This window comes from Hyperoodon ampullatus, assembly GCF_949752795.1.
Source record: "Hyperoodon ampullatus genome assembly, chromosome: 12".
Classification (NCBI taxonomy): domain Eukaryota; kingdom Metazoa; phylum Chordata; class Mammalia; order Artiodactyla; family Ziphiidae; genus Hyperoodon; species Hyperoodon ampullatus.
This window is the reverse complement of record NC_136925.1, coordinates 74,668,402-74,694,148: the sequence shown is the minus strand read 5'-3', so window position 1 is coordinate 74,694,148 and position 25,747 is coordinate 74,668,402. Positions and strand designations below refer to the sequence as shown.

The 25,747-nt window shown below is 43.7% G+C and overlaps 1 protein-coding gene across 1 annotated transcript in view; it reads right to left on the bottom strand.

The window, feature by feature from the left end:
• The window catches only part of MTHFD1L (methylenetetrahydrofolate dehydrogenase (NADP+ dependent) 1 like), a gene marked incomplete at its 5' end in the record, with an annotated part of 194,017 nt that overhangs the window by 2,257 nt on the left and 166,013 nt on the right, over positions 1-25,747 (bottom strand). The window contains one exon of the mRNA XM_079716853.1: positions 5,389-5,509. Within this exon, the coding sequence (XP_079572979.1) occupies positions 5,420-5,509 (90 nt within the window). The 3' untranslated portion in view covers positions 5,389-5,419. The remainder of the gene's footprint in view (positions 1-5,388; positions 5,510-25,747) is intronic.

Below are 25,747 nucleotides of genomic sequence, written 5' to 3'. Positions count from 1 at the left end.
TTGCGGTGGCTTCTCTTGCGGCAGAGCATGGGCTCTAGGCGTGTCGGCTTCAGTAGTTGTGGCTCGCGGGTTCGTTACTCCGTGGCATGTGGGATCGTCCCGGACCAGGGCTCGAACCCATGCCCCCTGCATTGGCAGGCGGATTCTTAACCACTGTGCCACCAGGGAAGCCCCTGAAAGTGACTTTAAAGTAAAAACGAAGTCAACCTCAGCAGTATTTGTAAAGTTGATGGCGACATACTTTGACAATTTTTTTAAAACCTGAAAAGTGAATAATTTAGAATCATTTATATCATGAATTTTTTTTTTGAGATTTGCTTTTGAATTGAGGAGAAGTAAGTCTATTTATTTATCTTATTAGTGAAGCTGCTTGATAGTCACTGGGTGCTTATTAACCCGTTTGAATGTCTGATAAAAAGTGTTTTTTGCAAAATGGAGAAAATTTCAAGTTCAAAGCATTTGGTTAAAACTTTCACCCTACCTTACAAGTTCTAATTTTTTCAAACCAACTGGTAGATTATAACTAATGACATAACTGAAGCTTTTCTCCAAGCTTTTCCAAGCTTTTCCAAAAGCGCACCCAAGCTTTTCTCATTGACCTATAATTTCTTATATATTATATTAACCATGTATAAATTTAGAGTTATTAGAAAAATCATATTTTTCCAGAGTTTGATGAAATATTATTTTTCTTGCTTTATTTAAAAAAAAAAGTATAAGATGATTAGATCCACTGCCTCCTGGGAAGTTTCTTTTAAAAGGGAATTAATTAAGAATTTCACAACCGTTAAGCCTCAAAACATTCCATTTTAGTTAGATATGGGAGATGTAATTATCACCACCTTTTAGAGATGTTAAAGATTCCATTTTAGATTTACTTATCACAATCGTTTATTTCAGCAGCTTGGGCTTCCAGCCTGTTCTGGCTCCTGCCTGGGAGTGGGAAAAAGGGGGCTCCCTCCGTCCCATGGATAGCTTGGGGTGAGGGACTGAGGGCTTTCTCTTGAAGCACAACGGTGATGAACAATTTCTGAGCTGCTTCTTGAAAAGACAGAGTTTCAAAATTAAAATCAGAGAGCCCTGGAGCTCCCCCAGGAAACCCTGAAACTCTGTGGTTTACAACCTGGGGATAAGAGGCTCTGTCCACAAGCAGCGTCTGGAGATTAATTTATAATTATTGAATATCACTGAAAATTTCGGCTCGAAAGAAAGTTTAGGGAAGAAATGAGCTGGTATTATACTCCTTTTTGCGTGTGCAATTCAAGGAAAACAATTATAGCAGGGCCAGAGTCAATTTGGTTCCATACTAACCACAACTTTGCACATCAGAACAAAGTAAGGGAGTGTCTGAATCCTTCAGGAAATCTGCCAGGTTTTCTTGAGTTCATTTGAATCCTGCCAAGGCCCAGAAATATGATAAAGCTTCAAAATGACAAACCCAAAGGGGGGGGGAATCAAACCTCCAAATCCAATCATCTTCAAACAAAAGACTGACCAGTAATGTCGCAGGACCAGTTTCACTGGGACGAACAACTCATTTTAATTAGTTCTATTTGGTAACATCCAAAAGAATGAATCATGCCCTTAGTCTAACAACAGTGAAAGCACGACAGGGAAGCTTTGGAAAAAAAGAAGCAAGAGCTCAAATTCTGGTGGATTCCTGGCATCTCCGGCTCATATTGTCTCACACCGTTTCCTAGAGGGTGAGATAAGCAGGGACGGTGAGGAAGCGGAAGGAAAGACAGCAGTCCTCAACCGAGTGGCTTCTTCCATGTGGGACACGTCACGTCTGCAACACATTCTGCAAGGAGTAAGGGGAGCGATGCCCTGCAGCTGAGTCCAGAGAAAGAGCTGGAGTCTGACCACGATGTGAGCAAAGCAGCCCACCGGACATTTCCTCTCCTGATGCTCAAATCTGGCCGAGCTATCATCCAAGCTTTAACATTTGTATTTTATGCATTTTTAACAGCTACAGACCTGTGACTGTGAGTAGGAGTGGTCCCTGCCCGCCGTATGCGAGAGGGGACAGGAAGCAGGAAGAATGTCTACAGGATCACTGTTCTGAAGGACACCCGAGAGGGAGTGTTTGCTTTGTACAGTGGTTTCCTCTTACAGCACTGGATGGTTTGCTATTATTCAAGCAGGGTCAAGTGATGGGTTTTGAAACGCTGCCTACCAAGCCTAGAACAAGGTTTGGCAATTCACACAGAAGAAAGAACCTTGGATAATTGAGTGGGAAGATGACATTCAATGAGAGACTTAAGTAAGAGATAGCTCTAGTACAGTCTGACTGAAAAGAATTTTGACAAAGTCATAGCTTTTAATACTCAATTATCTTTTGTTATTAAAAAAAACCACCTGGTTATCCCCAAATTATGGGTCTGTTCAAAGAGCTGGTTATCATCTTCCAGAATGGGCCAAAGTTCATTTACCCCGTGAAAATCTTTTGGTTTCAGGCAGAAAGGATGGGGTGAGACCGAGAGTAAGCAGATCTGGGTTGAGTCTTGGCTTTTGTACTTATCAGCTGTGCAACTTAGGCAAGTTGTTGATGTCTCTGGGCCAGAGTTTCCGCAGTTCTGAAATTTGAGGCCAGCATGACATGTGACCGGGGATGGCAAAGCATTTCCTGCTACAGCTATGGAACGAGAGGCTGAGTAGTGAAAGGCAGTATTATTCCTCTGCTATCTGGTGGGTCAGGGCCATCCCTCAGCTACCCCCTCTTGTGACCACAGGGGACAGAACAACACCTGCCTGCAAGGGGTGCAGTGACTGCCCACGAGAGGTGCTTAGCACAGTGCCTGGCCCATTGGAGGGAATCCCCAAAGGCAAGTGTCTTGACCCCCAACCCCTGCTCTGTCTTTGTTTTTGTTTTTAATTCTCTCCTTTTTTTTTGGCCGCACCCCGCAACATGCGGGACCTTAGTGCCCCGACCAGGGATCGGACCCGTGCCCCCTGCAGTGGAAGTGTTCAGTCTCAACCACTGGACTGCCAGGGAAGTCTCCCTGCTCAGTCTTTGAACGAAGTCCAGAGGGATACTTGTCAGGGAACTTGAACACAAGGATTTAGATGTAGGTACCGGTAAAGCTAAGGACACGCCACCTGGTATTACCTGAGCCCCAAATGCAATAATTAAGGCATAAATGCATTTATATGACCTATTTGGAGAGCAAATAAAAATGGACCAAAAGGCTGGAAAAATACTCATCTATCTGAGAGAGATGAAAGAATTACACACACTTGTTCTGGAGAAAAATGACAAGTGGCAGAAATGTAGCATAACGGATTGACATGACAAGGGAAATCAGTCTGGACAGGGGTCAACTCAAAGTTTAAGAGGAATGATATTGTGATTTTCCCAAGGCCTGGCTGGGAAACCCAAGACGTTCACACACACATACACATGCACCGTCATATCAAAAGACCAAAATAACTCTGTTATCAAAGCTCAAGTTTATGGGCTTCTCTGTTAAATCAGTCTCCGTTAGTTCATTTTCTGGAGTTTTCTTTTTCAGAAGTGACAGAAGATTTGAAATGTGATTGTGGTTAAAACTAAATACAGCTCCCACTCCTCAGCAAAAAACACATACAGACAACACCAAACATCACACACGCAACCCACACCGAACAATCCCGCAACTTGTATTAATGTGTCTCTTACCTTTCTCATCATAGCCTAAGTCTTCCGTGTTTTAGTAACAAAGACTTGCAAAAAAAACCAAATCTCCCCATGTTCACTACTGATAGCCAAACAAACAGATGTGAGAGTCCTGTGTGCTTGGCTTAGGGCGTAACTCAGAGACAATTGGACAGAAGGGTCTTTAGGTCGAGCAAGCTCACCTGAAAGGCCCAGAATATACGGGCAAGAAGGACGGGTGCTGGGCTAAGGAACAGGGACAGGAGGGAGCAGGAAGAAGGCATGGGGGTGTTTATGGGGAAGCAATGCGTCTTGAGGATACGGTGAGGGGTGAGGACTTGTCTGATATATGGGATGGGGAAAAGCAGCTCCAAGTCTCTGAGCCTTCTGATTGGGAGTTTCCCAGGGAGGAGGATTGCGGGAGGGCGGGGTGGTGGGGGGTCCTTTATCTTTGTGATGGGAAGCGAGGACAGAAGCCAGCAGGTGTGCCTGCGGCTGCAGGACCAAGGCACAGACAGGAATGAGACCAAAGGCCCCCCCGCTGTGGGCCGCCTAAGCTAGCGCCAAGGCAAGCCCAACCCTCTTACACTGCGCAGGCCCTGAATCATCAAGGGCTCTAATTCCTGCTGCCCTGTGCTTCCTGTGACTCACAGGACCCCTGGAGTTAGACGATCTGCCCTATCTCTATGAATCCTTCCAGTGGTATGAGAGCCCAATCCCCCTGTTGTGCGGTAGTGTTATGGGTTCGATTGTGTCCCCAAAAGGTATGTTGAAGCCCTGACCCCTAGTACCTCTGAGAGCGACCTTAACTGGAAATAGGGTCTTTGCAGATATAATCAAGTTAAGAAGAGGTCAATAAGGTGGGCTGCAATTCAATGCGACTGGTGTCCTTTAAGGAAGACAGAGACACACAGGGAGACAGAGGCATGTCAAGGATCCATGGGCACCAGCAGGAGTTGGGAAGAGGCCAGGAGGGATTCTGCCAGAATCTCAGCGAGTGCATAGCCCGGAGGACACCTTGATTTTGGACTTTTGGCCTCCAGAACTGTGGGAGAACAAATGTCTGTTGTTTAAGCTGCCCAGTTGTGACACTGTTACGGCAGCCCCAGGAAACGAGCATACTGGGAGTCCTCTATCACATGATTCTAACTCTGTACCAAGAGATACGTGGGATGAAGGTATAGTTGGTATAGTTAATGACAGCAGATATTAGTTTTAATTCTTGAAAAAGAATAATGAATTGGGCTTCCCTGGTGGCGCAGTGGTTGAGAGTTCGCCTGCCGATGCAGGGGACACGGGTTCGTGCCCCGGTCCAGGAAGATCCCACATGCCGTGGAGCGGCTGGGCCCGTGAGCCTGCACGTCCGGAGCCCGTGCTCCGCAACGGGAGAGGCCACAACAGTGAGAGGCCCGCGTACCGCAAAAAAAAAAAAAAGAATAATGAATTTACAAGGCTCCTTTGTTATAGCAAGAGATGCCTTAAAACAAATCTATATTCAGAGACGGTGTGACTGACTTTCACTGGAATCGGGTCCAGGCACACCAAGGACCTGACCATCTCACTGCATATCCACACCCAGGGGTGACCCAGAGCATGGCTGTAACCTGGTAGGAATTCATAGTAACCAAGTGAGGAAATTACTTATCAGACCATTTCTGTAATAAATATCAGAAAAACCAAACAAAATAAAACTAAAAGAGATTTGAACTAGGGAAAAAAGAAAGAAAGAAAAAGTAAAAAGCACAATAGCCTACCTGAATTGAGTCCTGTGAAAATCTTGTCCACTTAGAACAAGCCTTTAACTTGCTCTGTTTCCGTATCAAGATCTATGTCATAGAAGCAGGGCCGAGTCGGCAGTCCTGGCATGGTGCTCATCTAGGGGAGGGAACAAAAGATTATATATTAGCCAGTGCTGCAGGGTGATCACTCCGGACACTGTACATCTAACGACATAAATTAACTATATAGTTCAATTCAGCCTCATGGAACTTTGGGTTATATATCCATGTATCTTTTAAAATTCACCATCTGCTATTCCAATCTTTGTTTAAGGAAATGAAATCCCTCCCTGGTCCCACAGCATACCATAGCTCCAAAACAGTGATTTTCAAACTCTTTTTACTAAGTCAAATCTTAATGCTGAAGCCCAACAGAGATGAGCCCCTCTGGCTGAAGGGGACAGTGGGTGTGGAAGGAATGAATAATGAATAACCCCCAAGACACATTTCGGTAAAATCTTCAACCCTTGGAGCACAGTTTGAAAACTCCTGTTCTCCAGATAGCTGGCCTACGTCACTAGCAGTAACTGTGGTTTATTGAGAACTTACTATGTGCTAGGCACTGTGCAAATGCTTTTTTTTCATCGTCCCCCAAACTCAGTGAAGTAGGTACTTGTATCGTTTCCATGTTACAAGGAAGGAAATGGAGGTTTAGAGGTGTTAAGTCATTTGCCCAAGGCCACACAGGTAATAAACAGCAAAATGGGAAATTGGACTCCACATTTGTAATCTCAAATTATGCATATAACCACCACCACCACTGCTGCCTCCACCACCGTTTGGGCACTCTATACTCAGAATTTTACATAGATAATAACTTGAGTTCCCCGTCACCCTCAGAGGTAGGCACTAATTTTAGCCTCACTTTACGGATGAGGACAGAGGACATTTAGGCACAAAGGCATCGGCTCAAGGATGCACAGCTCGTCAGTGGTGGAGACAGAATTAAAACCAGGCCCGTGCTTCTCACTGCTTTGCTGCACTGGGTCTAGAGCGGTTTTGCAAAAAGCACTCTTTGTCCACCTGCAACAGAGACCCCCGGGGAGCTGGGGAAGCTGGCCGGTTTCCTCTGGTGATGCTCACACACTAAACACGGGTCTAGGACCCGGAGTGTGAGGATTTTGAATGAGCTGCTCCTTATCGATTTTAGTATTCCCACTTCTTCTCACCAGGCTGGAAGTTCTCAACACCAAAGGAACCCAGATAAGGCCTCTGTCACACATCTCCGGTCTCTCACTCTCAAGGTCCTTTTCTGTAGGGACAGGATTTCTCTGACGCCCGCTCTTCCCCCCTGTGATGCTGACAGACTCTCGCTACTCAGACTGGGGTCTGTGGACCAGGGGCATTGGTATCACCCAGGAGTTGTGGGAAATTCAAGATCTCAGGGTCCACCTGCGGCCCACTGAATCAGAATCTGCAATTTCAGCACATCCCCAGGAGATCTGTGTGCACGTTTCCATCTGAGAGGCCCTGGCTTAGTCAATATGGCCTAGGATGCCTCCCCCCACTGCCTTTAGCCCTGGGAAAGGGAGCTCCTGGGGAAGGGGGTGACGTGCTGAGGAGGAAGGGGAGAGGGAAGCCCTTTCACCCCTGACCAAGTGCTGCTACTTCCCGGCCCGAGCTCCAGGTCGAGGAGGAAACCTGTGCACCTGCGGCCTTATAACCACCCGGACTATGAGAGTGTGAGTGAGGTAGGTCCACGCGGCCAGACACATAAACACTGGGATATACGGTGGCCAGCTCCTGTCTTGCTAATTGCACGGGATTGCCCTTTAGTAAGTATATTATGGGCTAAAAAGGCTTCTGAGGCCTGCCTGGAATACAGGCACCACTGATAGCATGTCTTCAGGAAAATGTGCTCTGGGTTTCGAGCAATGAACTACAAATAAACTTCTGGCACACAACCTGCTTGTAGGTGGGGATTTCCTGTACTTTAAAACTAGGTATGTGGATGGCTACTTCTCCTCCTGAGGTTTCTGTTCCTAGCAGGGGGGTAACATTTTTCTCTGGTTACTACAGTCGCTGTTCCTAGGAGACCCCAGAAAGAAACCCATGCTTAATGTTTTAGCACTGAAACATCAAACACAAAGGACACTGGTGGGAACTGTTCATATTTTTTCCAGTTTCCTGGGCTACAAACTCATACCAGTTACTCTACAACAATTTTCCTGCCTCACTGCATTCTGACATGAGCATTTTAAGATGCCTTTATAATCTGTGTGGGGATATGGATTTGGAAAAAGGAACCAGCGTTTTATAGTTTAAGAAATGAGTGACCGCATTCAGCCACAGTGAAGCTGCTCCGTCTCTAATTTAAAATAAGTCTCTAGGTCGAAGGTATCTGGGTGAGGATGCTACCCAGACTTGACTGCTGCTGCTTCTGAGGCTGCAACACTATTCACTCCAGGGCAGAATTCAGTATGAGGCAGATCATATTTAAATCCACGTTAGGTGAGAAAACCCAGGAAGAACCCCGAAGGCAGTGCATTTGGGTTCATCTGAGCAAAGTTATAATGGAAGCTTCTATTGTGGATAACACAGTTGCACTGCCTGCTTGTTTACAAGCTTTTTTAACAGACGTGAAAATTAAGCTTTCCACCGTTCACTTTTAGCTGGTGCAAGACCAAGACCGACAAAGGCAGTGTGATTCACATGCTTCCTGGAGCTGAACCACTGGCTGCAGTGACTCAGCACATGCATCTTTGGGTCATTCTGATAGTGTCACAAAAACTAGGAGCTTTTCTAAGTAGCCAAAATAGTAAATGCCAGGAAGTATGAAGTGTCTTTCCTCTATTTTCAACTTACTTCTGTCAAATGGGAGAAAAATGAGATCAATCAGAAGACTCCCATGTTCCTTTCCAATGATGCAATCGTCACTTTCAAGAATCAAGAATCTGGGCTTCCCTGGTGGCGCAGTGGTTGGGAGTCCACCTGCCGATGCAGGGGACACGGGTTCGTGCCCCGGTCGGGGAAGATCCCACATGCCGCGGAGCGGCTGGGCCCGTGAGCCGTGGCCACTGAGCCTGCGTGTCCGGAGCCTGTGCTCCGCAACGGGAGAGGCCACAGCAGTGAGAGGCCCGTGTACCGCAAAAAAAAAAAAAAAAAAAAAAAAAAAAAATCAAGAATCCCTACTTATTTGGGATGAGCAAGAACAGACCAGGAAGCATGTGGAGTGTGCAGAGCTGACACCCAGCCCTGGAGACAAAGCCACCTCCAGTCCATCTGTGTTTAAAATAAAAGTCCTGCTGAGCAGACAGTATGGAATTATGTTAACAAGACCTTACACATTCGCATCAGATTCTCTCCCAATAAAAAACACTCTGTTACCAAAGGATTGGAGCCCCCAGACAAGAGTCAGGGGAGCACTGCAGGAAAGAAGAATTTGGACAGCCCTTGGGAGTTGACCTCTGGACCCACGCCTGGGGTCAGTGGTGATCTATGTTGACTTATTTGTGTGCCCTTGAGGAAGGCCTCCTGCTTAAAATAATGAGGGGCCACTGAATCGCACTTACTTATCGTGCTGCATTAAGGGATTCTTTTACAAAGGCTGAAAAGCATGGGCTTTTGCCCTTCAGGCCCCTAATTTTAACTACAATGAATCTTCCAAATCTTTGATTTCGGGTTAAGCTTCTTTTGGAGGAACGACGAGTTATAGGAATAGCCTTTATAAACATTCATTAACACCAGCAAAGAGAAAATATTCATACACCTAAAACTTGTCATTCAGAAGAGTAAAACACTCTTAGAATGAGTAGAAAAATTACCTAAAAATCTGTTTCATAAAGTGATAGTATCATATTTACCACTTAACCAAAATATCATTGTAGTTAATTTTGTTGTGTTTGTGAAATAATTTCTTTTCTGACTTCTCCTTAAATCTACTGCTTTTTCCTACTGGGTAAATCATTCAGATTTGTTGTAATTCAGAAAAGAAATAAGCATTTGAACTCACTATTCCTTCAGTTCATGATCTGAAAGGGAATCCCTTCTATACATTTCATTCCTCCACCAATATGGCCGAACACCCATCATCTTGTTCCAAAAATTTAAGAACAACCAAAAACGGACTTCCCTGGTGGTTCAGTGGTAAAGAATCCCCCTTCCAATGCAGGGGATGCGGGTTCGATCCCTGGTCAGGGAACTAAGATCCCATATGCCGCGGGGCAACTACGCCCGTGTGCCACACTACAGAGCCCACGAGCCCTAGAGCCTGCGTGCCGCAACTAGAGAGAGAAAACCCTCACACCACAACTAGAGAGAAGCCTGAGCGCTGCAAGGAAGAGCCCATGCACCGCAACAAAAGATCCCGCATGCCTCAACGAAGATCCTGCATGCCACAACTAAGACCCAACACAGCCAAAAAAAAAAAAAAAAGAACCACCAAAGAGACGACAACGGTTAACTACACGATGATGTAATTTAAATAAAAAGATTCTTTTTGATGAAATAATAACTCAAACATTTAAACTACTGAGCAAAAGTATTTTCTGAATTATAAGTACAGTGCCTGGCAATATTAGGCCCGCAATAAGTATCTTTTTAAACAGATGAGTAAAATGGAGGATGATTAGAGAATTAGGAAACAAACAAAACTTCTCGAGGACTGGGTTTTTCGTCTCTTCCCTTCTCCGTCTTCTTTGGACACGAGGGACAGAACTGTTTACATCTAATGGTCATTTAGATAATTAAACTAAGATGATTCAAGTGGAAAAATGGCCGGTATAAACATCAAGTGAAAGGAAAGAAGAGAGGTATTAAAAATCATGATAGGGCTTCCCTGGTGGCGCAGTGGTTGAGAGTCCGCCTGCCGATGCAGGGGACACGGGTTCGTGCCCCGGTCCGGGAAGATCCCACATGCCGCGGAGTGGCTGGGCCCGTGAGCCATGGCCGCTGAGCCTGCACGTCCGGAGCCTGTGCTCCGCAACAGGAGAGGCCACAACGGTGAGAGGCCCGCGTACCGCAAAAAAAAAAAAAATCAAAATCATGATCATGAAAACAGTGCTGCTACCACTGGGATTCCACTTGCTTGACTTAGTGGTGATGGAGGCTCTGGGATTTCTTTCTGGGTTAGGTAACATTCACCTGCACGGCCCGTGACTGCCAGGGATGTTCTGGGTACTTGGGGCGTGTCCTATCAGAGTGCCTGTTATTTTTCCTGGTGGCCAGCGAGTGCCTGTTCCTGTGCGAAAGGACAGTGAGGCTTTATTCAACCCACAATCCTTGGCTGAGCACTCACTATGGGGATACCAAGGTGACCAGGACCTGGTCCCTGCTTCCAGAGGGACAAACCATTAAGTAGATCATTTGGGTCGGGTCACTTTTTACTTTTTAGTTAAAAAAAAAATCTTTTTCATTCTTTGCTTTTCATATAAAAAGAATGAACACAATAAATTCTTAACGTCTGACTTTCGAAGATGGAAGTCAAGTTCAATCATTATAAAGATGACTCTATCGTGCTCACATTTTGGACCAGTATTACAGAGCTCTGACTACCCCAATTTATTTCAATGGCGTTGACTAAAAGACTGAGCAAGTACAGTTATTTCTCTCTTCTTTTGTAAAGGAAACTATAACTCTTAGTGGTAAGAAGCCTGTTCCAAACTAACTTTTCCATTAGTTAGAAAAACTTACTTTCAACAAAAAACACTTTCAAAAAGAAAATACTTTCAACTGAGAAGTAATAAATAATAGAAGTAAAAAGCCAAGTCTTGCTCTCCTAATACTGTTTCCTGGAGGTGACCCCTGTAAACAATGTCTTGTGCAAACTCCCAAGAAAATTTCTATTCTTATATAAGCCATGTGACTATATAACATGTATTTATGTAGTTACGAACAGAAACTGGAAAATTCCACATGTACAATTCTGAAATCTGATTCTCAAGGAGAGTAAAACTTACAAGAGGCAACTGGGGTAATTTCTAAACAAAGGAATGCGGCTGGAGTGGGGAGACCCAGGAAGAGTTGTTGCCAACACATTCTACAGTTGACCCTTGAACCACGTGAGGTTTAGGGGCACTGATACCCAGCAGGGTTGAAAATCCAAGGATAATTTATAGTTGGCCCTTGGTAGCCAAGTTTCCTCCCTATCCACAGATTCAACCAGTGCAGACCGTGGATTGTTGAGACTGAAATACTACTGTCATATTTAGATTGAAAAAAATCTGTATAGAAGTGGACCCGCCCTGTTCCAACCCCTGTTCTTCAAGGATCAACTGTAAAGTCAGTGCGCCCTGCCTTTTGGAAAATGAGAGATTAGGGAGAGTTCTTTAGAAGAAAAGAAAAATAAATGCGAGCAGGGCGTCTGACCTACTGGATGTTGACAAAGGAAACGAAGAAGTTCAGCACCTTTCATGCATCTCAGATATTACAACGGACTAAGAGCTTTCAGTTCAAAGACCACTCTGCATCTGAGTGCATCTTTTTCCCACCAAATAATTTATTTTTCTTTTTTTGTTCTGATTTTAAGGACAGTATCCTTAGTCAGCTTTCAACTATGCTTGCCAGGAAAGCCCCATGCTGGCTTGCTCAGTAAGACACTGTCCTTCCTGTTTCCGTGCCTGGAAGACCAGAGGTGGCATAATGCAGCCCCAGGGTTTCTCCCTATTGTCCTCTTGGTGTTGGCTTCATCCCCAGGCTTTCTGCTCTGTGTGGGCAGCTCCAGGCCACATCATAGCCACACCCTGTGATATCCAGTGCGAGAAAGAATGTCCTCTTCAGTGACTCATTTTTTACCCCGATTCCTTTCTTTTATTTACCAATTTTCCAAATAATAGTTTGGTGCCCAATGGTTAAACCTCTGGGAACTCTGCCAAGTGCTTTCCACGCTCTGTATCTCATTTAATTCCAACAATTCCACAAGGTGCATGTCATTACAGTTTCATTATCCCCAATTTGCAGATTAGGAAAATAAGACGAGGAAAAGCATAATAACACAAATCACACGGCTAACAGCTGGTTGAGCTGGAATTCAAAAGCAGACAGTGTGACCCCAAAGTCCTAGCTCTAACTATTCATCCCTACTGCCACTGTCTGCCTTACATCATGGCATTTAGTGTCGCTGCTCCTCGGTGGCAACATGGGTGCTTCAACTGCACAAAGAAATGTTATGAGCTGCCTTTGCAATGGGAATATGCGTCCTACCAAACTACTGAGATTTCAGCTACAATATCTGTGTAAATAAATTTACATGAATTTGTAAAGCAAATTCATTTACTTTACAATTTTAGTCTTGATTCCTTTTAAACTTTAATATTTATGCAAGAAAATGTTACACAGCTTACACCCGGGGTGGTAGCTTTCCAAATTACATCTTAGTCACAGTAATCAGCAGTGAGTAAATAATACCTTATGGGGCTTCCCTGGTGGCGCAGTGGTTGAGAGTCCACCTGCCGATGCAGGGGACACGGGTTCGAGCCCCGGTCCGGGAGGATCCCACATGCCGCAGAGCGGCTGGGCCCGTGAGCCATGGTCGCTGAGCCTGCGCGTCCGGAGCCTGTGCTCCGCAACGGGAGAGGCCACAGCAGTGAGAGGCCCGCGTACCGCAAAAACAAAACAAAACAAAACAAAACTGCATAATACCTTATGACTGTTAAACATTGCTACTGTTTATCAACCAATTGGTTCCTCTCTCACTTACTTTGTTCTTGTTCATTCATCATATGCTTTGTTCTTATCCATTGCCAAAATGATAGATAAAGGTCATATCTACACAGGTATTACACTGTTCACATCTCACTCTTCCATTTCCATTGCGGAGCTGTGGAGATTCTTCCCCATCTCTCCTCAATTCACCATAAGGACCACAGCTGAGGCCGCCAACAGCCCTGTGAGACAGGTGAGGTGAGAGAGGTCTGCGTAGCCCCACTGAGAGGTGTGGAAGTGGCCTCGAGACAGTTGTGTGACTTTCCCTGGACCAATTAGGAATGGGAACGTCGAGCACAAAGGCTGGAAGAGGTAACCAAAGTCTGATGGGCAGCAGTAACCCAGGTGGCTCTGAGGGGTGAGAGGAAGGGCCCCGTTCCTGTACTGCCTGTGGACCTGGGTAAGTTACATCACTGAGTCCTGGTTCTTTACCTGGAAATACACTATGAATATAAACAGATCTATGTTATAGGCTCTATTTCAAAATTAAAATGGGATAAAGTAAGAAAGGACCCTAGTTTAGTGTGTAATACACAATGGATACAACTGTTATTTTATTACAGAAGGTACAACTATAATTGTCTATATGAAGTACAGTGCTGTTATTTATGATAGAAACAGAAAAAGGAGACTTGAAAACAAATCTGAACTGTGAATAATTATATGTTACTTTTTTTTTTTTTTTTTGCGGTACGCGGGCCTCTCACCGTTGTGGCCTCTCCCGTTGCGGAGCACAGGCTCCTGACGTGCAGGCTCAGCGGCCATGGCTCACGGGCCCAGCCGCTCCGCAGCATATGGGATCCTCCCAGACCGGGGCACGAACCCACGCCCCCTGCATCGGCAGGCGGACTCCCAACCACTGTGCCACCAGGGAAGCCCTGTATGTTTCTTTTATACGAAAAAAGCGTTCATTAGTTTTGAGATTTCCCCCTAATTTTTCCTGCTCTATCAACAATTTAAAAGAGCCCCTTTCTGTTGTTCCTACTAATGACAATCAAATCTGATGCTACACCCAATAACCAAGACCTAAGTATCAAGTAATCAGGGGCCTCTGACTGATGACAAATGTTATTTTAAGAGAGAAACCTTCAGAAGTGTGATGAGGAGCTAAAAACAAGTATGATTTAAACTGAGTTCAGTCTTTAGGAAGAGAGGATTACTGTTTCTGTGTAGGCCAAAGAAGATGCCATGAACAGCAGAAGCACAAATTCAATTCTTTACATACTGCTTCTCTCTGCTTGAACTTTTGCAGTGTTTCCTCTCCAGCCTTTCGATGGACAGGTGACATGCCAGGAGAACCCCGCCAGCTTTGGCAAAACAAACAAACCGATTTTATAACGTTTCATTGTTTGGAAACTCAATATTAAGCAATCCAATTCTGGTTTCTGAGAAGCTCATCTTCTGAAAATGGACTGTGATGTTCCGGGAGTGAGTTTTATCGCAAGGTCCTATTAGCAATTAAGTCATTATTCTGTAACTCCTGGAAGAAGAGAGACGATGAAGGGGAAAGGAAGAGAAGGAGGAGGGCGGGGCGGGGGGGGCGGTGTCACGAAAACTGCCTTTACTTGGCTGAGCTGGTCCTTGTCTTCACGGAGCTCGTTATGGAAGACACAGCTGCCCGTGCAATTCAGCATTTCCCTTTTCTTCCCCCCCCGCCCCTGCTCCAACCCCGGCAAAGCCCCTCCCCAGGGATAATAAGCTGCTGCAGCAGGAAAACAGAACAAGACAGAGGGTAATTGTATCCATTATTTTAATGTCCCCTTTATGGCTCTCTTGGGACAGAGGCAAAGGAGTGGTCTGGGGGAGCCTGGGAGGACGGGGAGGGGAGGAGTTATCTCATCTCATGTTTACTAACCGGACACTGGCTTGACCAGGAAACTGAATCAGGAAAGAATTCATGACCACCCTGCCACCTAATTTAACCATTTTATATTTTTATTTTTTATTTTTTTTATTAGTTTCTGCTTTATAATAAAGTGAATCAGTCATACATATACATCTGTTCCCACATCCCTTCCCTCTTGCATCTCCCTCCCTCCCACCCTCCCCATCCCACCCCTCCAGGCGGTCACAAATTGTTCTGCCATCTCTCTCTCTCTCTTTTTTTCTTTTTTTCCTTTAGCTGGTTCAGACCAGATCCCAGCTGAATGCTCAGGACCTCAGATTGGGTCTATAAGTGATTTACAGTATGTTATGGACTGAACTGTGTCCCCCCGCCACCAAATCTATATGTTCAAGCCCCAGCCTCCAACATGAGGTCATAAGGGTGGGACCTTTGTCCAGTAGGGCTGGTGTCCCTCTAAGAGGAACAGCCCAGAGATGCACGGGCACAGAAGAAAGGCCTCAGGAGAAACCAACCCTGCTGACGCCTTGGTCTTGGTCTTCTGGTCTCCAGAACTTTGAGAAAATAAACCTGCTGTTTGAGCAGTCCAGTCCACGGTACATTACTATGGCAGGCCTAGCAAATGAACACGTCGTACTTATGTGGGTATTTCCTTCCCTCTACCTACTTCCATGAATATCCACAGAACATGTTTTCCCCACTTTACCTGTCTCCATTTCCTGGAGGGAAAGAGTCCTAACTGGGCTACTTGCAAAGGCTTCTCTAAACAGAACACTTTCTCTCATTGCAAAGGGCAGACGATAATTAAAGAACTTGGCGGGTAGAGATCCTGCCTGGGAGGTGAGCACCCCGCTGTCCCTCCCGCGTTTTCTCCCTCCTCACCCGGCTTCCCCGACATGGCGGGGATGCTGCAGCTGCCAGACCTGCTTCCTCTGGATTAATGCAGTGGGAGAAAGAGAAAACTGTGGACCAAGTATCTTTAAATCACCCACAAATCATGTACCTCGCTCTCTTTCTGTTTCTCACAAACACACAGCATGTGTTAAAAGTAAGGAGAAACATCAAAAGAGCAACATGATGGATTTCTACTTTGTAAATCTAATTTTTATCAAAGTAAATCATGTACGTGGCTTAAAAGGTCACATTGTCCCTCAAGGCATACTATAAAAAATGACAGTTCCCTGTCCACTGCTGCCCCACCCCAGCTGTATTCCAACTCCTCAGAGGCAACCACTATCAATTCTCAGCTCTTTCTTTATTTGGGGGGAGAAGAAAGGATTTATTACTTGCAGCAAGTAAGGAGAACACCGGGGATCTTTCCCAAAGCAATGTCTCCCCAACAGCAAAACCGGGAAGTCTTAAGGTAAGCGTACATGCATATTCATGAAGGGGCTTGGGACATCGACTGAGTCCAAACTTGATTGACATCACAAGAAGCAGAGAAGGTCAACATCATCTTTCCTTAGGTTCCAGTTGATCTGGTGGTTGAGCGCTTCTGGCTAACCTTTACTTATGAAGCAGAACTGGGAGTCTTCGGCCCCCATGACCTTACCTGGTTTCAGAAGTTAACGAAGCTCAGGTTCTTCATGTCTCATCGCAGAAAGAATTCAGTGAGAGACAAAGTGATAGGTAAGAAGTGGATTTATTTAGAGAGAAACACACTCCACAGAGTGTGGGCCATCCCAGAAGGTGAGAAAGGCCTCTCAGCTCTTTCCTTTTATCATCACTGCTCTTTCTTGATTTACAACTTCAGATGCTATCTACTGGCTTCCTAACACAGAAGATGAGGATTCAGCTCTTTGACATCCTACCACCCATGCTCCCCCACCTCCACTTTCCATCTCTCAAATAAAGAGCTATCATTACTTTTGGTACGATCAGGATTTATTAGGACAATGTAAATATTATTCACAGGAGGGCCATCATACATATTTATTACATTCTCATTCTTGTACAACTCCTGTTTCTCCTAGAGTTAATAACTGTCTTGTATCTTCATTAGTTGAGCTTTCTTATAGGCCTATCATTCGTGCACTAATGCACTCTGACCGTCTTGGTCATCCCTTCATATGCCCACGCATGAGATTAGTTATCCTTGCGGCCATCCTGCGGGTGCCTTTCATCCTGTAGGCCTACTAAACAGCTGATGGTGGCATCTCCCTTTGCCATGATCCTGGAGACTCCTTTCTATTGTCTCTGTTTCCATGTGCTGTACCGTACTGCGGTTTATACACACTAGGGTGACTCCCAGTAACTCCCCCTCCTTGAGTGCAGGTGAGACCTGTGACTTACTTCTAACCAGGAGAACATGGCAAAAGTGATGGGGTCCTTCCGTCTTACCAGATTCAACTTTCCCCCATGCTGGCTTTTGATAAACTACCATGCCATGAGAGGGTCTAAGAAGGCCAGGTGGTAAAAACCACATGTAGCCTCTGAGACTTAAGTGGAGTCTCCAGCTGACAGCCCCAAAAGGCTGGGCCTTCAGTCCTACAGCTGCAAGGAACTGAAATCTGCCAACAACCCTGTGAGCTTGGAAGAGGATCCCTAGCCTCACATGAGACCGCAGCCCTAGCTGATGGCAGTACTGCAGCCTGAAGCAGGCAACTTAGCTAAGCTGTTTGGTGTTATTTTAAAGCCGCTAAATTTGTGGTTAATTTGTTATGCAGCATAGAAAATTTTTTTAAAAATTAATGGACTTAACGTTCTCTTTTTTTGTTTGTTTGTTTTTTGTTTTTTTGCGGTACGTGGGCGTCTCACTGCTGTGGCCTCTCCCGCTGCGGAGCACAGGCTCCGGACGTGCAGGCCCAGCAGGCATGGCTCACGGGCCCAGCCGCTCCGCGGCACGCGGGATTCTCCCGGACCGGGGTACGAACCTGTGTCCCCTGCATCAGCAGGTGGACTCCCAACCACTGCACCACCAGGGAAGCCCTTAACTTTCTCTTTAAAATTTTTTTTCTCTTGTTTTTCTACTTTCAGCAACTTTATTTTAAAAACAGAGTGAATTATTTAGCAGCGTGGCATACAATAAGCTGCATGTGTTCAAGTGTAAAGTTTCTTCTATGCTATTACAAAACAAGCTGCTGTGAACATTCATGAACAGACCTTTATATGGACATATATTTCATTTCTCTTGAGTAAACACTTAGGAATGGAATGGCTTCGTCATACGGTAGGTGCATGTTTAGCCTTTAATTGTTTTCACATCCTCACTAACATCTGGTATGGTCAGTCTTTTTTTTTTTTTTTTGCGGTACACGGGCCTCTCACAGCCGCGGCGCCTCCTGCCGCGGAGCACAGGCTCCGGACAGCGCAGGCCCAGCGGCCACAGCCCATGGGCCCCGCTGCTCCACGGCACGTGGGACCCTCCCGGACCGGGGCACGAACCCGCACCCCCCGCATCGGCAGGCAGACTCCCAACCACTGCGCCACCAGGGGAGCCCCTAGTCAGTCTTTTTAATTTTAGGTATTCTAATAGCTATACAGAGGTATCCCATTATGGTTTTAATTTACATTTCCCTAATGACTAATGATGATAAGCATATTTTCATGTATTTATTACCCATATACAAGTCCTCATCAGATAGATGATCTGCAAATGTTTTCTCCTTTTCTGTGGCTTATTTAGTTTCCAAATATTTGGGGTTTTTCCAAATGTCTTTCAGTGTTGATCTCTAATTTAATTCCACTGTGGTTAAAGAAGATATTTTGTATGATTTGAATCCTTCAACATTTACTGAAAATTAATTTGTGGCCCAGAATATGGTCTATTTGGCAAATATTCTGTTTGCATTTGAAAAGGATGTGTATTCTGCTATTGTTAGGTAGAGTGTTCTTTAAATCCAGTTAGGTCAAGTTGGGTTATAGTGCTGTTCAAGTCTTCTAATATCCTTATTAACTTTCTGTTTATTTGTTCTGAGAAGGGTTTTTAAATCTCTTACTATATTTCTGGCTTTGTCTATTTTTCCTTGCAGGTTTTCCTTCATCTGTGTTGAAGGTTTGTTATTAGATGCATAAACACTTAGGATTGTTATGTCCAGATGAAATGGCCCCTTTAAAAATATGAAACAACCCTTTTTATCTTTGTTAATATTATTTGCTCTAGTTCTATTTTGACACCAATCCAGCTTTCTTTTGATCGCTATTAGCATTTTCCCAGCCTGTTTCCTTTAACCTACTAATGTCCTTATATTTAAAGTGGGTTTCTTGTTGGCAGCATATAGCTGGATCTTGCATTTTTAGCCAATCTGACAATCTCTGTCTTTTAATTTGGGTATTTAGACCATTTACATTTAATGTGATTACTGATATGGCTGGGTTTAAATCTGTCTTGCTATTCTTTTTCTCTCTGTCCTTTCTGTTCTTTGTTCTTTTTCTCTTTTTCAGCTTCCTTTGGATAGAATATTTTTAATGATTTCATTTTATTTCTTTGTTGTTTTATTAACTATAATTCTTGGTGTTATTTTACTGGTTTCCTTAGTGTTTATGATACACATTAAAAAAATTTATTTATCTTTGGCTGTGTTGGGTCTTCGTTGCTGTGCGTGGGCTTCTCCTTGCAGTGGCTTCTCTTGTTGCGGAGCGCGGGCTCCAGTAGTTGTGGCTTGTGGGCTCTAGAATGCAGGCTCGGTAGTTGTGGCACACGGGCTTAGCTGCTCCGTGGCATGTGGGATCTTCCCAGACCAGAGCTCAAACGTGTGTCCCCTGCATTGGCAGGCAGATTCTTAACCACTGTGCCACCAGGGAAGGCCTTAAGATACACATTTAACTTTTCAGTCTACCTTCAAGTGATATCATACTCCCCCACATACAGTGTAAGAATCTAAAGAAAATATATAGGGCCATTTCTCTCCTCCTAGACTTTGAGCTGTTGCTGTAATTTATTTTGTTTCCATGTACTGTAGAAACCCCGCATTACATTTCTATTATTCTTGCTTTATAGAGTCACTTATCTTTCAAAGAGACTTCAAAAATCTTTGTGTTTACCCACGGAGTTACTATTTCATGGTCCTCTTCATTCCTTTGAGTAGATCCAGGTTTCTGCCTGGTATAATTTTCATTCTGCAGAAGGACTTCTTTTATCATTTCTTATACTTCAGGTTGGCTAATGATAAATTCTTTCAGCTTTTACTTGTCTAAAAAATTATTTTTTTCAGCTTAGTTTTTGAAAGACATTTTAAATGGGTACAGAATTCTACGTGGAGAATTTTCTTTAAGTACTTTAAAGATGTTGCCCCACTGTCTTCCAGTTTGCATTGTTTCTGATAAGAAATCAGCTGTCAATTTATCTTTCTTCCTCTGTATATAATGTCTTTTGTCCTTTAACATTTTCTCTTTATCACTGGTTTTAAGCAATTTGATTAAGATGTGACTTGCTCTAATTTTCTTCACATTTCTTGTACTTGGGATTCCCTGAAGCTTCTTGAACCTGTGGGTTTGTAGTTTCCATAAAATTAGAAAAAAAGTTAGCCATTATATCTTAAAATATTTTCAGTCCTCTCCTTTCTCTCCTATGGGACTCTAGCTCACTGATTGCTCTTTTCATTTTTTTTCAGCCTTTTCCTGCTTCATTTTGGATAGTCTCTATTATTATGTCTTCAAGTTAACTAATCTTTTCTTCTTTCCTCTAGTTTCATGAATATAAAAAAAAGTCGTAACTGTTTTAATGTCCCTGTCTCCTAATGCTATTATCTGTGTCATTAAAGCATTAATTTTGGTTGATTTTTTTCATTATAGGTTGTATTTTCCTACTTGTTTACATGCTTGCTAATTTTTTGTTTGTTTGTTTGTTTGTTTGCCTGCTAATTTTGAATTGGATGTCAGACATCTTATCTTTTTTCATACTGTATTTTTTGTATTTATAAATATTTTTATACTCTGTCCTGGGATACATTTAGTTACTTGGAAACAACTTGATTTTGGGGGGTTTTTCTTTTAAAGCTTTGTTGGGTGGGACCAGAACTGTGTTTAGTCTAGGATTAATTTTTCCCCTACTACTGAGGCAAGACCTTCTTGGCCCTGTGTGGGAGCTATGCACTGTTCCCTTTGATGGAGGTTTTAAAGATTGTACCACTCAGTGTACCTAATTAAAGAGCAAGGTTATTGGACACAGATTCCTACATATAATGACAGAATTTGATTTTAAGATAAGTAGTCCAAGAATAAAATTATACTAATAGAAAAAAATAGAGAAATTGTAGAAATGACTAGGAATAAGGTAATACACATTTTGTTTATGTTTATAAACTGAAAAACAGGAATAAAAAAGAGAATACTTGCTGCTCAGCTATCTGCTTTTCTCAATCAAAACAAAGTCAGTTTTCTCTGAACTTTTCTTTTGGCAAGTCAGATCCTTCCTTCATTGCTTTGCTACTGACACAAGCGGCAAGAACCATTTGAAGTTCAGTAGGCCTCCCTCTGCTGCCCTCTCAGTGACCTTGGTGAATGAAAGCTTCCCATGATGGCACATTTTCAAATAAATATGTGGCCCAGGCATCTGATGAGTGTCTGAGTAATTCTCTAGCATGTTGAAGGAGAGTGATACCATCAGCCCATCAGCTATTTTCCCACAGAAACCAAGCCAATAAAGCCTGAATTTTTCATGTACTTGCACATAAATAACATGAAGCATCAATGTGGATACACTTTACACCCGAAAACAGTTCCATCAGTACCACACGTCTGCCAGTTTGTGTGGTGTCCCTTTCTGACTACAATCTCACCTTCCAATTTCTACTTCCTCCACCTTCTATCCCCACCTCCACAACCATCCTACCTATCATGATGTAATTTTCTATGAAAATTTAATTTCAAGCACATATGTCTACTAGACGTGGCAAATCTACAAATAATATTTATATTTCATATGTTGTTATATTTCAGAGTTGAGGCAAAGTGACCTAAAGCAGGGCTTTGACTTCTCTCTATAAACTGGGGCTCACTGGGCGCTCCCAGACCAGCTGTTTCCCCTCCCTGCAGCCCATGGGGATTTCCATGGAGGAAAGGAATAGGGCTGGCTATCTGCCTCAGGGAACAGCATCTCAGCCCTTTTCATTTCATTCACATCAGTACTTAGGGACATTGGGAAACCCAAAACAGTTCCCAATGGGAAAGAGGTTAGGAGGTCCTGAGACAGTTCTGTGTGCCTTATTACTCAAACATGAAATTTCATGGACCTCTCCTTTCTTCTAAATCACAGGTTGGAAAACTATAGCCCATACACCATACATCAGGCCAGCTGTCTAGTTTTATAAATAAAGTTTTATTGGAACACAGCAACACTCATTTGTATATTGTCTGTGATTGCTTTTGTACTATAACAGCAGAGTTGAGTAGTGAGGACAGAGGCTGTTTGGGCTGCAACACCTAAATATTTACCATCTGGCCCTTTACAGAAAATGTTTGTTGATCTCTGTTTTAAAAGACAATGTCACAGACAAAAGGATTTAATGAAAACCAAGAGAGATGAAGAATTTGATTGTGGGTATTCTTTAACTTTCCCTAAAGACACCAAAAACATTTTATAACTAGTAAAGTGGAGGTGTCAACTGAAAAGACAGAGGCGGGTGATGGTGTTTGAATCTAGATTACTGGTTCAACAGAACACACATTTTCTAAAAGTGAAAGGTCAAGGGCACTAACCTGGCATATTCTCAATGTTTTGGGAGACTGCTGGGGGAAAGTCATTCTCAGTTTAAAAGATGCTTAGTGGTAGGATGTTAATTTATAGTATTTTTTACTTAGAATCTACTTCAAAGATTTTAATTCATGGAGTTCTCATTTGCAGAATAAAATGCATAACACCTAATTTGTAGATTCTAGATAAACGTTTTACTTGAAGTCTAATTTTCTTTTCTTTTTGGCTGTGCCATGTGGCTTGCGGGATCTTAGTTCCTCGACCAGGGATTGAACCTGGGCCCATGGCAGTCAAATGCTGAGTCCTAACCACTGGAACCCCAGGGAGCTTCCCTGAAGTCTAATTTTCCTTGATTGGGAAAACACCTGAGTTCTTAGAGATGTGACATGTTGCACCAGAGGGCAAAACCTTCTCTTCCACTTGGGTTAGAGGTGGTAAGCCTATCTATCTGTGTGTCATCTGAAGGCTGAAAGGATGAACTCTTACTGACCAACCAGGTCCTCTGTGTATCACTGATTTTTAAGAGGTAGTGTTCTACTATGCACTGAAAGAGAAAACACAGGTTCTATGGCATGTTCAATGTATCGATGAGACTTGTTGAGGAATCAGTGATCTGAGAACTCTGAAATGGTGGCTGGGGTGATCTAGTACTTGCTGATGTCCTTTTAGACCTGGCCCTGGTAATGTGGATTGATGGGCAAGTGGCACCAAAGGCCCAGATGGGCTCTGAGGCGAGAGGGTCACCAGAGGGACCTTAAGAGGGAAAGTGACCCCTGGACAGGTAGTTAAATAGAACCAAGGACACTCTTAGAAACGAAACACTGAGGTCCACTGGACAAAATAAAGTTGCCATAGCAAAGTGGTTTAGCTAGTAATGGGGGGTAAGGGGGGAGGGGCACTTCCCTAAGATGAAAAGTTATAAATCCAGGGGAGAGGATTGCAACAGGAAAACAATACAACGGAAACTTTGGTCAAGGGTGAAGAGCAGTAAAGGGAAAAAACACGGAGTAAGCTAGAATTTATGGTATTTAGTTTTTGTGATGAACAGTCATCATCTAAAAGTCCTCTGGCCTATCAAGTAAGCAAGGGAGTAACTTGCTTATCCTTGGCTATACCTTACCATTCCTGGCTGTAAACCTGGAAGATCAGGGGGTCCCCATTCAAAAAAAAAAAAGAGAGAGAGAGAGAGAGAGGATAAGTGCCTAATTAAGAATGGCACGGACTTCCCTGGTGGCACAGTGGTTAAGAATCTGTCTGCCAGTGCAGGGGACACTGGTTTGATCCCTGGTCTGGGAAGATCCCACATGCCGTGGAGCTACTAAGCCCGTGCGCCACAAGTACTGAGCCTGCATTCTAGAGTCCCGCGAGTCACGACTACTGAAGCCTGTGTGCCTACAGCCCGTGCTCTGCAACAAGAGAAGCCACCGCAAGGAGAAGCCCGTGCACTGCAACGAAGACCCAACACAGCCCCCCGCCCACACAAAAAAAAAAAAAAGGCATGATTTCACAAATTAGGAGGTTGGGATTAACATATACACACTACTATATATAAAATAGATAACCAACAAGGGCCTACTGTATAGCACAGAGAACTATACTCAATATCTCAGTATTTTGTAATAATCTGTATGGGAAAAGAATATATATATATATATAATCTATATATATATATCTATATATAACTGAATCACTGTGCTGTACACCTGAAACTAACATTGTAAATCACCTATACTTCATTAAAATTTTTTTTAAAAAATTGCATGGTTTCTATATACCTGGGTATGGGCCTTATAACTGCAATCATTTTGGAGTGAAGCCACAACTAAAAAACCCTAAGATAGAGGTGCTTGGAGTTGGAACATGCAATCATTACTCCCCGTACCCCAGCCCCTCACCACTAGACCAGGCTGCTCCAGCCTCCCAGTCTGAATTCCTCATCTTTCACCAAGACCATCCCAAATTATGATTGATGTAAGGATTGCAATGAAACGATACCATAGTTTTAGCCCTTTCCAAAAACTTAATGAAATCAGGCAAACTGGCACAAGTCCACACGAAAGGAATCAAAGCTGGATACTGTGATCAGTGCTTCAGAGAAACCGAGCTGAGTTCAAAAGAAATAAGGCTGTGGACAAGTGTTGATATTATTCTTAAGGACACGGACTCCCTCCTGCAAATGCATCACTGTTGACACCACTAAGTGCAGGAGGAAATGGTAAGGTTCTGGCCTACCTAAGGAAGTTCTTACATTTTTAGCATTTACATGCTGTCCACATTAACTGTCTTAGGTTGTGAGTAAAGGATTTTTAACTTAAAAAATTTATGCAATCCACATCAAGCTTAATTTCTATTTTTTTGAAAAAAAAAAAACAATTGGGCTGAGTATTCAGAATATTGAGTCTCCTGGGATTAGTGGATGGAAACATTAAAAGTCTGAAAAAGTACTGAAAAGGAATGAAGGTCAGAGAGCGGGCTGGGAAGCATATGGATGTTGTAACTGGACCCTCAGTTCAAGAACCTAACCCGTAGCAGCTACTTGGAGCCACAAGAAAATACCTCAGGATTTGAAAGATCCGGTAGTGTTAATAACCATGTCGAAGAAGAAGAAGTGAAAAACGATACTGGAAAACCCTAAGGTGTCTCCACCTCCATCACTGATAAGATCTTGGCTCAAGTTCCTCGTGATGGGTCACCGGGCAAAATGCACCAGATCCCCACAGAATCACAATGTGGTGTTTCCACTTGGGTGTGCTCGGGGAGGCGAGCCTCTGTTGCTGCAGTAGCAGGAGTAGCAAAAACGATCTTTTGCCATCTTTTGACTTAATCAAAACACAGTTATCAGGTCTGAATTCTAGCTGTTACTTTGGTTTGTTTACCCAAAGCCTCCTCTCTTGCCCATGGAGTTAATTGGAATTGTGTTGCATGTTTATTAGCATTTCTCATCTCTTTTATGTTTCCATCCCTGAAAATAAACTTGTTATTCAAATGCTCCTTTCAGGTCCTCCTGCGTCTCCCTTAGAGCCTCACTGAGTTACGGACATGCAGTCAAGAATAAGCCTCCATGGTTTACATGCACCAGAAGTCCACATGCGATACACGGGACGGGAGAGTTCATTTGGCTGGTGTCCGCACAACATCGGCAGAAAGAAAAGGAATCAGTGGTGATGCCAAGCTGGCAAGCGGCCACTGTGTTCCAATTCCTGGAGAAGAGTCAACCA